Below are 13,623 nucleotides of genomic sequence, written 5' to 3' on the forward strand. Positions count from 1 at the left end.
CCCCGGTGCCAGCCCGGGCGCCGTGCAGCCCTCGGGAGCCTCGCCGGAGGCCCCCGGGTGCCGTCGGTGTCCCCATCCTGGGGCCCACGACGCGAAATGCTTTAAGATCTTGTCCGTTTCTCTCTGAGGCCTCGGGGATTGCTTTTGCTCTGGGGTCGGAATTGGAACAATAAATAGTCTGTACCCCCGAGTGGGGTTCAGCACGAGAGAGAAGGTTCCTTTACACTCCTGGTCGGGACCCCTTCAGAGATCTAGACTACCGTCTCTCTCTTTGGGATTCTCGTGGTGCCTAATGTGTTTACTACGAAACCATGTGGTGGAGAAAGTAGTTCTCCATTAGCAATGGAGTTTTTGAATGTCCTCGTGCTTTCCTCTTCCCCTCCTTCATTTCCGTTCGGACCTCCCATTCAGTGTTTGAAAGAGCATTCCTCTACCCTGTGGATCACGACCCGCATAGATGCTGGTACAGCTTTGTGTGGTTTGGCGTTTCTTGTTTTCCACTCTGAATGATTGATCAGGTTTGTGGTGTGTCCGGGTGTGTAGGCCACTACTGGAGCCTGAAACGACAGCCCCAGGCTTAGAATTGAGAATGGCAACCTCACCGAGCAAAGATTTCACCGCCAGCCAATATGTTCACCTGCCTTAGGTGTTTTGAGTATGTCACGTTGCTGATTTCAAGATTAGTTAGAAGGAAGTCGAGATTGGACGTAAACTACCTGTGAGAATCAAATGTAAATCGGTTGAGTTCATCATTCTGACTGGAGCAGACCATGGATGGACCTCCTCAAGGGTGGTACTTGAACTGACATTGGCTGCCATTACCTACATGCATGGCTACTGGGAGAAGAAATGTGACAGATTTCCCAGAAGCATGTATTAAACTGGAAGTGAATTTCCCCCCAAACTAGCCCTAAAACTGATAAAAAGTGTCCTGGTGTAGGAAATTTACTTTTAGTTGTACCTATCTAGTTTCCATGAGTTCATAAGTTGTCTTTTTATATTGAAATATATTCTGCCTGTTTGATTCAATAAAGCTATATGTTTTCTATTTAATCAAAGGAATACCAATAGGATATAGAGGTCAGTGTGACTACCATTAGTTGTTTGTTTTTCTTCAAGAGGATTTCTTATAATGTGTGAGTGGATTGAGAAGTGGGACATTTGCAGATTACAGAATACTTTTATATTTATTGAAATATTTTATTCTTCATTCACACTCCCTGGGTTCTAATCTCGGTTCTGCCATTTGCTATTTATATGGTCCTGGGCAAATCATTCAACTTCTTTGAGAGTCCATGTCCTCACCTGTGAAATGGGAATGGCAATGGTACCAACTCTTCCTTGTAGGGAGGATTACTTGAAACATATGTGACGTTTAGCATAAAAGGTGGCACACGGGCTGGGAAGGTGGCTCAGTGGTAGAGCGCTTGCCTTGCATGCATGAGGCCCTGGGTTCGATTCCTCAGCACCACATAAGCAAAAAAAGAAAAAGCCGGAGGTGGTGCTGTGGCTCAAGTGGTAGAGCGCTAGCCTTGAGCTGAAGAGCTGAGGTGCAGAGCCCAGCTCAGAGTTCAGGCCCCACGACCGGACCCGAAAAAAAGAAAAGGTGGCACACATGCTATTCAATAACTGTTAGCTTTTTCTTTGGGCAGTGAGACAGGCTTTCCAGCTGCGGATTCAAGATTTTTCCAGGAACCATGCTTTCCATGTTCCCCTTGTGGAACGTGCCTGAGCACATCCCAGCAGTGTTCCATATTACTGTTGACTTTTCTAATCCAATCTGCTCCTGCTATTCATCCACCCACTCCTACCATAGTTGTGGAGTACCAGATAAAGTGCTTTTCATTTGGAAGGAGATCAAGTTTTGTGCTTCCCAGTATCAGGGTTTCTATTTGATATTAATGGCAAGCTTTCTGGCTAAAATAGCAGAAAAGTAAACAAATTTCCTGGCGATCTGGGTGCTTACCCCTTACCCCAGTACTGGCTGTTTTTCTGCTAGGAATACTATCACTTCCTTACCTTAAACCCTTATGAGTGTCAAGTTCTCACTCTGATTTGACAAAATTAATTAACCATTGTTCCTGGGGACTGTTGGTCAGAAAGTCATCCACCTGAGTAGAGTAAGCCCAAGTATGACTCCTCAGTACCTCCAAGTCCCAAGAATGGATTAAGAATAAGCCTTGGACGTAGTCGTCACAAGTTATTTGTCATGTGGAAAATAAGTTGTATATTTTTATCTCTTTTTCCAAATAAAGCTTGAAGGATAAAGTCACATTATTTTTTTCACATACTTAATGCATGACTTAAAAATTAACTAAGTAGTGTTGGTTTTCTAAGAATTATCAGTGTTGTTATATAATAGCTGACATAATTTATATAAGTAGGATTCCAGTTTATCTAGACACATTCCCTTTATCGAGAGGAAGGTAGGAGAGGGGAGATGGGTTATCTTTTCTTGACCTTCATAAGAACAGATACCCAGATTTTTAGATGTCATTATTAGATAACTTAATTCTTACAGTTTTAAAGTTCTAGAGTCAAGTAGTTCAAGAATTTATTTTTAGTTTTAGGTTTTAAATTCTAGCCAGGCATTGTAGCTTTAATGTTATAATCTAAGCTTCTCAGAAAGTATAGATTCAGAGACTTGTGATTCAACCTAAGCAAAAAGTTATGAAGACCTCATCTCATTTAATAAGCTAGTTGTGCTAGCACATGAACTCAGCTACACTAGAGGTTGTAGATAGGAGAATTGTATGGATTTAATCCTAAGTACCTCACCGTGTTTTAAAAACTGTGGAGATCCATCAATACAGTAACATTATCTCTGAATGGGGAGATTTGGGGTGATTTTTATTTCCATTTTTGTATTTTTTCCTATTCTGTGAATGCTCTACAAATAAGAATTGAAACACAAAATAAGTACTGATTTTGAAGATTATTATTCAAGGTTATTTCAATATTTCAAAAGTCAAGTAATTGTCATTAATGTCTTTAAAAGATGTGTTTATAACAATTCATGAAGAAAATATAACACAATTCAACATGGTAAAAATTCTCAAATTATGAAATGATTGTCTCTCTAACCTGCTGAAGTAATTTACAAATGTATGTTTAATGGTTAGACTTAACCCTCAGAGTTCAGGAAGAAGGCAGTTTAAGACTCAAAATTGTTAAGAAGAGACAATGACCTTGCTATTCAAAATATGGCCCAAAGGTCAAATCCATGGCTGCCCTTGGAATTATGTGAGTGCCAGATTTCAGGCCATATTCTATATGTGTTGGACTGCTCTTTCAATTTAATAAGATCCTTAAGTAGGCACAGGTTAAGTTAGAGAAGCTTCTGTAGATCAGAATAGGAGTTGGAATTTTATTTGTTTGGAGTCAGACTCATCTCCTTAAAATCTAGCTTTGGGCACATCACCTAACCTTTCTGGTACTCAGAGTTCTTATCTACAACGTGGAGAAAAGTTTCTCTCTCTTACCATATGATTAAAGCAGTAAAATGTTCAGAAGGTACTAGTGTTATCCTGTGTAATACGCACTGTCCAAGAAGCTTAAGTCCAACACATCTTATCATTCCAAGAGAAATTCACTATGAGATAACAAGTTAAGTGCAAATGTAAATAAAGACGGAAACCTTGCATTCCAAAAACAAGAGGCAGAAACTAGAGGCTCTACCTGAAAAATAACAAAAATAGCAAGTTCTTGGATTGTGTCGTTCCTGTAGTAGAGTGCCTGCCTAACAAGAACAAGGTTTCTGAGTTCAAATTCTTAATACTGCAAGAAAAGAAAGGAAAAAAATTCCAAATGCCCAAGGTTGAATTAGTGGGGTCTTTATACAGTCGTTCCTCTACAACAGTTCTTTTGAATCTTACTAGGGACACCTATCAAGTTTTAGCAAGGTACAAAAAATAATATTCTTTCAAAAATAATATTCCTCCACAAGGCAAAATTGGCTATTGCCTTTAGCAAAGATGCCCAAAGGGCAGAGGAATTGTTTTGAGAATAATTGCCGGACCAGTTGGCAAAGCTGAGTTGTAGCTTTGTTACCTCCATTTTCTCCAACAGTGCCCAGCCTCTTGCTTCTTTCTCTCTATGTATACATTCTCTATATTCTTATTCTCAAATTATTGTTCATGAGACCAGCTCCAAGGAAGAAAGAACTGGTGATTTTATCCTTGAATAACACTGAATACAAATTTAGGCTCTGTCATTTATAACATATCATTATTTTCTTGTCCTGTATCATTATTTTCCACAGCCGAAAATGTATTTAATACAACCAACACCATTAACTTGGGAAGTTTCTTGGAAATACCTTTGGCTGTTAATTCTAGGTGGGATGAAGGTAGATTTTTGACCCTCAAGGGCATCAGGCAATATATAAATACATTTCTGATTGTCCTCAGGGATGTGCTACTGGGGTCTAGTAGACGGATCCCAGGGATACTGATTGCTCAGTATTCTCTAGTATACAGGTCACCCCTCTACATGGAACAAAAAGAAAAAAAATGTAGTTTGTCTTTTTTTCTTTTTTTTGGTCGGTCATGGGTCTTGAACTCTGGGCTTGGGTGCTGTCCCTCAGCTTTTCAGCTCAAGGTGAGCACTCTACCACTTGACCTATAGCACCACTTCCAGTTTTCTGGTGGTTTATTGGAGATAGGAGTCTCATGGTCTTTCCTGCCCAGGCTGGCTTTGAACCTCAGATCTCAGCCTCCTTTGAGTAGCTAGGATTACAGGTGTGAGCCACCGGTGCCCAGCCGGTCAGTTTCTCTTAAGACTAAACTATTGGCTGGGTTCTAGTGGCTCATGATTATAATCCTCAGGAATATCACCTAGGCCCTGAGTTTAAGCTGCAGGACTAGCAAATAAAATAAAATAAATTGAACTGTCTTCAGATAGAAGAAATAAAATGAAATAATACAAAAGTTTAGTACAGAATAATACAAAAGTGCACCAAAGACTGTACTCTTCTATCTGTTCAGTGAGAAGAGCCTGCTTTTTACACCTTACTCATGCTTCCTCTTCCTCCTCATCCTTTTTCTTGTCAGTCTTAGGGAATAATTTTAACTTAGGATATCACTTCAACATGTTCTGTCCAGATAACTTTGGAATCTCACATGATGCCATTTGCTGTTTTGGTGTTTCTATGTTGTTGTTGTTGTTTTAATTTCTTAAGGGTACTGTTTTATTGCTGCAGATCTCATTTGAGAGTAGATTGAATAGAAGCAATAATATGGATAAATTGTCGTTTCTGTGTCTTGGGATTTATTAAAATCTACTTGATTTGTTTTTGTTTTTTATGTCGCTGGTTCTTTATATTTACTGCTGCAGGTTACAGTCAGATAAATGACAAATGAGTTGTTTTAGTAGTTCTTTCTCCTTTATAAATTTCTAATCTAAGCTAAATTTATACCACCATCTACAAATCACCTTAACCAGCTGTTTCAAAACTTGAACACAAGGATAGTAATAACAACAGGCATCTTAGTGCAAGTGATTCGCCAGTGGATGACATTGTTAATGGGCCTTAGCCAACAAAACCAACTAATCTCCCTGTAAATTTAAACAACAACAACAACATTTTTTTAAGTTACATACTTCTAAGATACAATGGTAGACAGACATTCCATATTACTGGCATTTCTATCTTGTGGTCCCTAATTAGCTTTGGTTTCAGTCTTACAGCTTCACATAATCTCTCACATTAGGACCTGCATACAGAAAACCTAGCTTGGCCACTGTACACTGCCTGGCCTCCCAGGATTGCCTTTGAAATCTCCGTGGAAGCCTTCATGACTGTGTGCTTGCCAAATCAGCATCATGTGGATAGTCTCAGGGCAAGTTGTACTGGGTCACATGGTACCCAGTACACGTTGTAGTGGGGCCTCTGTCAACCACTGCTATAGTGCCTTGACAGTAGAACACAGAGAAATTCATCCTGTGAAGTAATTCCCTGCGTATACTTTGTTAGACCAAGGAGCTGCTAATCAAAAGGAGGTCTTGGAAATAAATTTATACCTTTACACCTTTGTGCCTGTGAAGAGTCAATGTATTGACTCTCTGCAACTCATGATGGGATCTTGTTCTCCTCACACTCCTTCCGCAGCATCACTTCAGCCTTACTGAGACCAGTCCATTGACTCTCATTGACTCACTGCCATCATGACCACTTAAAAGTACTCATTTCCGAAATATTCATGGTCATGTGTTATCATCAGTTCCTTCCCTCTCCCTTCCTCCTTGGCGAAACCCCAACTCTGGGTAAACCAAACTACTTATCTGTTTCCTTCCTGAACTTGAGCAGCCAAATATTGGTAAGAAAAATACACACCTATGTTAATTGGTTTTTCTTTGCATTCAAAACCACAGACCTCAAATAGGAACTCAACAATGTGAGCAGTCTTGCTGTACAGCCCCAATAAACTCAACTTTGTCACTATTCAAAATACCTGTTTTCGGGCTGGGAAGGTGGCTCAGTGGTAGAGTGCTTGCCTTGCATGCATGAGGCCCTGGGTTCGATTCCTCAGCACCACATAAGCAAAAAGAAAAAAGCCAGAAGTGGCGCTGTGGCTCAAGTGGTAGAGCGCTAGCCTTGAGCTGAAGAGCTGAGGGACAGCGCCCAGACCCAGAGTTCAGGCCCCGTGACCAGACTCCCCCCCCCCCCCCAAAAAAAAAATACCTGCTTTCTTCTCATTTTCTCAAGTCTGTGTTCCACTTTGACTGCACTTTTAGCTGATTCTCTCACTTCATGTTTGATGACACAAATAAGCAACTGGGATCATTGGAAGACAGATTTTCTCATCTTTTTCTCCAGTAGTTCTTCTAACTCCTTTGTATTTGTTTGCACACGCATGCACACACATATACACACACCTGTTTCAAAAGAGCACAGATCTTCACCCTTATATAAGCCAAATTTTACACTCTGGGTCCCTTTCTCTAACGTTTTAAGAATTTTGCTACCTCTGACCATAATGTCTCTACTTCCATCACTGATATTCTTTCTGAGTTTTTTTCATTGCCTTCCTTCAAAAATAGAAGGAGTTTTCAGTATTCTGTCTTTACTTTGTCTTTCATTGTCTCAATGTCCTATTGGGTTTCCATCTCCATAGTAAATTAAATCATTGTTACTACAGTAGATACTAATCAAAGGTGATAACTTTTCCTTCTTTAGCCTAGCTTTTTAAATTTGGGAGTGTAAAGTAAATCTGTTTGGAGGTGAGAAGCTGCAGAATACATGTGGCTGTGTTTTGTAACAACATGCTACTGGACACTTATGAGCATTCATTCCTGGTAGAAGCACTTTGGAAAATTAGTTTAAGACATTATAGTTCATTGCCTTTGAGGTTTTTTGTTGTTTTAAAATTAATTTTGTCAAATGTGTATATGTGTGCGCGTGCATATGCACAGGCTAGTCTTAGGGCTTGAACTCAGTGTCTGAATGCTGTCCCTGAGATCCTTTGAGGCTAGTGCTGTATCACTTGAGCCAAAGCTCCACTTCCAGCTTTTTTTGGTAATTAGTTGGAGATAAGAATACAAACTCATAAGTTAATATGTTGGGTGATATGCAAGTGTATACAAAGGGATAGATGGAAATAGGGTAGATTTGAGTGAAGCTTCAAATAGTGTAATTCCTTAGAAAGCAAAATAAAAAGTTTGGCAAAATAAAACACCCGAAATTACTGGGAAGGGTTGGGATGGGGTTAAGAGGGAAGGAGTAGGCCTAGTAGTGCCAGTGGCTCACGTCTATAATCCTAGCTACTCAGGAGGCTGAGATCTGAGGATCATGGTATAAAGCCAGCCAGGGCAAGAAAGTCTGTCATTCTCCTATCTCCAATTAACCACCAGAAAACTGGAAGTGGTGCAGTGGCTTAAGTGGTAGAATGCTAGCCTTGAGCTGAAGAGCTGAGGGACGGTGCCTGGGCCCAGAGTTCAAGCCCCACAACCAACCAAAAAGAAAAAAGAGGGAAGGGATAGACAGATGAAGAAGGGGGAAAATGCAGACAATCATCCTACAAAATTCTGAAGGCAGAAGGAAGGGGTAGCTAAGGGAGGGATGGGTGTTGTTGAATAGGGTGACATTGATCAAGATCCGCTTTGTTAAATGGCAACTCCTTTTACAACTACTTAAAAATAATAATAATAAAATACATATATATATATATCCCCAAAAAAGAGTATCATGGGCTTTACTGCCCAGACTGGCTTCAAATCACAATCTTCAGACCTCAGCCTCCCAAATAGCTAGATTACAAAACTCAGAGCTAGCACCCAGCTTGTAAACTCATTTACCAGAATAAATTGGAGCTAGGTTTTCTCAAGAGAAAATTTAAATTCCTCTTTAATTTCCTTCTCTGTTTAGTTTTCTTAGATCAATGTTCATAATCAAGGGAGCACCAGAATGTTTAGAAAGCCAATCTGAGACTTGAGGGCTCCTTACAGTGAGACTTCAGTGGTTACCTACCTGTCACAAGCACCCATGCACCCGTGACTTCATGGAGGGTGGGACTTTCAAATTAATGAATATTCATTGTCCTTTTCTAAGCCAGGTATAGAACAGTGCACGTATTTTTCTCTCAAGAAAGTAGTTTTTGGTGGGGCTGTCTGCTACTTCATTCCCCCTGTATTTACTCTGCTTTCCATTTGTCTTCCAAGGTGGTCCTTAGCACAGAAGGGCCCTATTTAGTATTGTCATTAAAACGTATTGTTGGTGTCCAATGAAAGTCTCAGTATTTTTGTATTGGTTTGTTTTATTGCTTAATTTATGCCACTTGAAAAAATATTACGATTAGAATAATGCCTTAATATTTTTCAAATAATATAAATTTAGCAATAAATACTTCCCTTGTGGAGAGAGCCATAACAGAATGTATCATCGTATCTTAATAGTTAACTCATTCTACAAACTTCTATTGAGAATCTACTAAATATTACTAAGTTAATTTGTAGGTACTAGAGTCTTAGGAATGAGTAAGAGTCTTTAGAAGTCTGAATCTGGGGCTTGACCTTAGCATGGCTCACTTAAGTCAAGGCCAGTGCTCCATTTGGCCACACCTGAGTTCCCCAGGTTGCATTCTGAACTCATCGGTGGTTAAGAATGCTCCACACCCACCACATATCCGGGCTACTTAGGTGTCAAGAGAAAATTAAGTGCTATAATTGGTGGCAGTTAGCATTTACTCTATGCATTTGCCTTATATGTATTATAATGTGCTCATTTGAGGAAATATGATTGGCTCAAGTTTGACTTCCGCATTTGGCTAAAATTCTGCATGTTACAAGAATATCCTCTGTTCTGTTTTCTTCCTATTGAAACACTACAACCAAAACATTCAACCCAGCACAATAAAGTGTTTTTTTACTGTGATTACTTCACAGGGTGGTTGTGTTGTATATGAGAAAGAAAGAATGAAAGAGAGAATATGTGTATCTGAAAGCAGTTTGTAAAATAGGATGTAAATATAAGGTATTGTTATTTGTTCTTGTTTAAAAGGGGATCCAGGAATATACTGTAAATGTAGGAATGTAACAGTGATAATCCCCCTTGTATAACTAATATAAACATACATAAATAACAATTAACAAATGGAGTCTAGGATTGGTGTATATGATTTATGTCTATATATCTTTCACCGTTAATGTTTACATTTTAAAATATTTGAGATTTGAATTCATGCCTTTTGGACTGTTTTAATTTGTGTGGTTTTGAGGAATTTGTATTAAGAGGTTCTTAGTCCATTTTGTGTTGCTCTAACAAAATACCTGACCCTAGATAATTCTGGTGACTGAAAAGTCCAAGCAGCATGGTGTCATAAGGTCTCATCATGGCCTGTGTCAGTATAGCATCATATGCGGGGGGTGTGTACAAGAGTGTGGTTGAGGGTTTGGTGAGACAGGAAGCAAGAGAGCATCAAGAGGACTGGGAAGGTGGCTCAGTGGTAGAGCGCTTGCCTTGCATGCATGAGGCCCTGGGTTCGATTTCTCAGCACCACATAAGCAGAAACAGCCAGAAGTGGCACTGTAGCTGAAGTGGTAGAGCACTTGCCTTGAGCTGAAGAGTTGAGGGACAGCACCCAGGCCCAGAGTTCAGGCCCCATGACCATCAAAAAAAGAAAAAGAAAAAAAGGAGCATCAAGAGGCCAGGCTGACTTTTTTTTTTTTTTTTTTTTGTCAGTCATGGGGCTTGAACTCTGATTCTGAGCTCTGTCCCTCAACTCTTCAGCTCAAGGTTAGAGCTTTACCACTTGACCACAGCACCACTTCCGGTTTTCTGATGGCTTATTAAAAATAAGAGTCTCACAGAGTTTCCTTCCGGGGCTGGCTTTGAACCACAATCCTCAGATCTCAGCCTCCATAGTAGCTAGGATTACAGGCATGAGCCACCAGCACCCTGCACCAGCTCAGTCTTTTATAACAACCAACTCTCATGGGAACTAATCATTCCTTCAAGACTTGACTCACTCTTGATTTTTTTGGCCAGGACATATGACACTGAACGCCTGGCAGATGTCAGCACTTATTAGCTGCTTGTTCTTATTTTGTGATATAGTGGAATAAATTGAGGAGAGGATTTAAGTGACCAGCTGGATGACTGAGAAAATGTTTTAAAATTTTCCTAGTTTTCTGCCATTCTATAATTCTAGTATAAAGTAGGATAATACCTCAGCCTTCATGGAAACTTACAGCAGATTTTTACCTGATCATGAATGTTTACAGAATAAAATTTCAGAGTTTTAGTCTTCAAGACAAACTATATTAGTTCTCATCTCTGTTAAGTATATATAAGTGACAATGTGGTCAACAAAAGTAGCATTTTTACGTCTTATGTGTTTCCTCTTAAGCATCTACTCTGCTGTACTTCAGAGGAGCAAGTCACTCTAAACTGAACCCTTTTAGGAATCTGTGACTATTGTCCTGTACTAAGAGTAAGTTTCTGTTTTCAAAGGTACGCCAGCCTGTCATATGCATCAACCACCATGTGTTTTGTTCTATTTGTATCGATTTGTGGTTGAAGAATAATGGCCAGTGTCCAGCTTGCAGAGTCCCCATCACTCCTGAAAATCCTTGCAAAGAGATCATTGGTAAGAGTCTATTTTATATAAGCACAATAGATTTGATGCCATCTACAAGTAATGATTGTATGGGGGAAGACCAGTGTAGATAGTTTGCAGTGATGTTATTTGATCAACATAATATTGAATGAATTGGTAATTTGTGTGATGTATATATAGGGCAACTGAAGGGCAAAAGTAATCTAAGAAATCACAAGAGAAATAATCCTTAAAGGTTGTGGAACTGACATTCCAGTAGAAACTGCATGTGAGCAGAAGTAAAGTTATCAGTTGCTACAGTGAAAAGAAGGGCTGGGAAGGCTCAGGAGTTTAGGCAAAAAATATTTGTTTGTTTGTTTTTGTTGTGCCAGTATTGGGGGTTGGCCTGGCACAGTAGCTTTTTCTGTCAAGGCAGGAGCTCTACAACCTGAGCCATACCTCTACTTTGGGCTTTTTGTTGGTTAGTTGGTGATATGAGTCTCATGCACTTTTTTACCTGGGCTTACTGTGAACGAGGATCCTCAGAACTAAGCCTCCTGAGTAGCTAGAACTACAGGCAAGTGCAGTCTGTAGATGAGATTTTTGTAATGGAAATGGGAAAGCAAACACATGCTAGGAAGGAAAAGAGCATTGCAAAAGGCTTCATGAAATAGATGGCCTTTCCACTAGCCATTCAACTACTAAAATTAAAGAGGGCAATTTATGCAGTGAAATGAATCATGAATAAGAGTTAGGATATTAGAAAACAGCATGGTTTTGGACATTACCAGCACTATAATTTGGATCTGATTACTAAAATAAAGGCTGAAAAGGTAAATTGAAATTTTAGAGAACCTTGAATGACAGCTAAATCAAGGATTTGCTGTACGGATAGGAAGAAGGATGAGGAGGGCATGATTGTTGTGAGCAAGGGAGTGGTATCTGAGGTGTGCTTTAGAACTGTTGCTCAGGGAGGGATACATAGATTGGACTTGGAGAGAGATAGAATGAATATACGTAGGTAAGAGAATGTAGAACTGGATTGAGGATTAAAAAAAAAATTATCCAGATGCTGGTGGCTCATACCAGCTACAAAGGAAGCTGAGATTTGAGCATTGAGGGAAAGTCTGTGAGACTGTTATCTCCAGTTAACCAGTAAAAAAATCAGAAATAGATCTGTGGCTCAAGTAGTAGAGCACTAATCTTGAGGGAAAAAGCCAACAGCACTCAGGCCCTGAGTTCAAGCTCCAGTATTCACACATACACACACAAAACTAATGGCAAACTAATGCAGGTAAGAAAGAGTTAAAATTTGAACTCGAAGGTCTTGGAAAAAGAAAACATTTAAAGATACTTTTTAGTGTTTTATTCTACTTATGTACATTATTTCTTTTAGATTACAGAAATTAAAGCAATGTTTGTTTTTGCTTTAGGACACATTCAAATGTTAACAAGCCATTAATTCAATAAACATTGAATGTGTGATAAGCCATGCATAGAAAACACCTCCCAGAAAACTTAACAAGACATTGTAATAGCCTAAAATTAGGAGAAATTGACTTAAATGAGATTTTTGTAATGGAAATGGAAAGGAAAATACAAACTAGGGAGCAAAAGAAGTAGTGAGGCTTTGAAAATAAAAGATCCAAAATTGTCAAAGTTGGCTCCAAGATTTCTCTCTTGGGTTCAGGGAGAAGTTAGTAGAGGACTAACATTCTGCTGGGATCATTACAGAGAAACCTCTCTGTCTCCACGCTTTTGCCATCTGACCTTCACCAAAGCGTGAGGTCTATGTAGAATAAGAGCTTTGATAATTAAAATGATTGGAATGTTTTTTCTCCTTTTTTATTACATGCTTTCATTTGCTCATATCTAAGTGATATTTCATAAACTCTTGTCAGTTAAACTAGTTTCATCCATCCTTGCATTTGGGTAAAATATACTGAAAAAGATCTATACAATGCTTTTACTATCATGGCACTATGAAATCCAAAGAAGGCAACCACAGTATAAGTGATCAGTTCTCAGAAAAACTTTAGATTGAATGAATATAAAATTGAAGCCATGATTTGTAATATTTGCATAATTTGGAATGTGAAAACAATGTGAAATGCACATTGTTTTTAAGGTGTATTACCAGAAGCAAATCATGTTTGAATATAATACATATTAATGTATGTATGAGATATATATAGTTTTTATATAGTCTGTTAGCTAAATACAGTATAGTTATTGGTTTTATTATTGGACGTCATTTAGTTTTCAGATTTGCCAGTCCAAATGGAATAATTATATATAGCCTTTTTCTTTTTTCTTTTTTTTTGGGTCCGGTCGTGGGGCCAGAACTCTGGGCCTGGGCGCTGTCCCTCAGCTCTTCAGCTCAAGGCTAGCACTCTACCACTTGAGCCACAGCACCACTTCCGGCTTTTTTTTTCTTATGTGGTGCTGAGGAATCCAACCCAGGGCCTCGAGCATGCAAGGCAAGTGCTCTACCACTGAGCCACCTTCCCAGCCCTTTTTCTATATTGAATTCATTCTAACAAAATGTATAGAGTCTAACAAAATGTATAGAGAAGTAAACACAGTATAT

General features: G+C 39.2%; 1 protein-coding gene across 1 annotated transcript in view; it reads left to right on the forward strand.

Moving 5' to 3' along the window:
* The window catches only part of Rnf219 (ring finger protein 219), a 162,029-nt gene that overhangs the window by 129,895 nt on the left and 18,511 nt on the right, over window positions 1-13,623 (forward strand). Inside the window, exon 5 of the mRNA XM_013008864.1 lies at window positions 10,949-11,084. Coding sequence (XP_012864318.1) covers window positions 10,949-11,084 — 136 coding nt within the window. The remainder of the gene's footprint in view (window positions 1-10,948; window positions 11,085-13,623) is intronic.

This window comes from Dipodomys ordii, unplaced genomic scaffold (genome assembly GCF_000151885.1).
Source record: "Dipodomys ordii isolate 6190 unplaced genomic scaffold, Dord_2.0 Scaffold1, whole genome shotgun sequence".
Lineage (NCBI taxonomy): Eukaryota > Metazoa > Chordata > Mammalia > Rodentia > Heteromyidae > Dipodomys > Dipodomys ordii.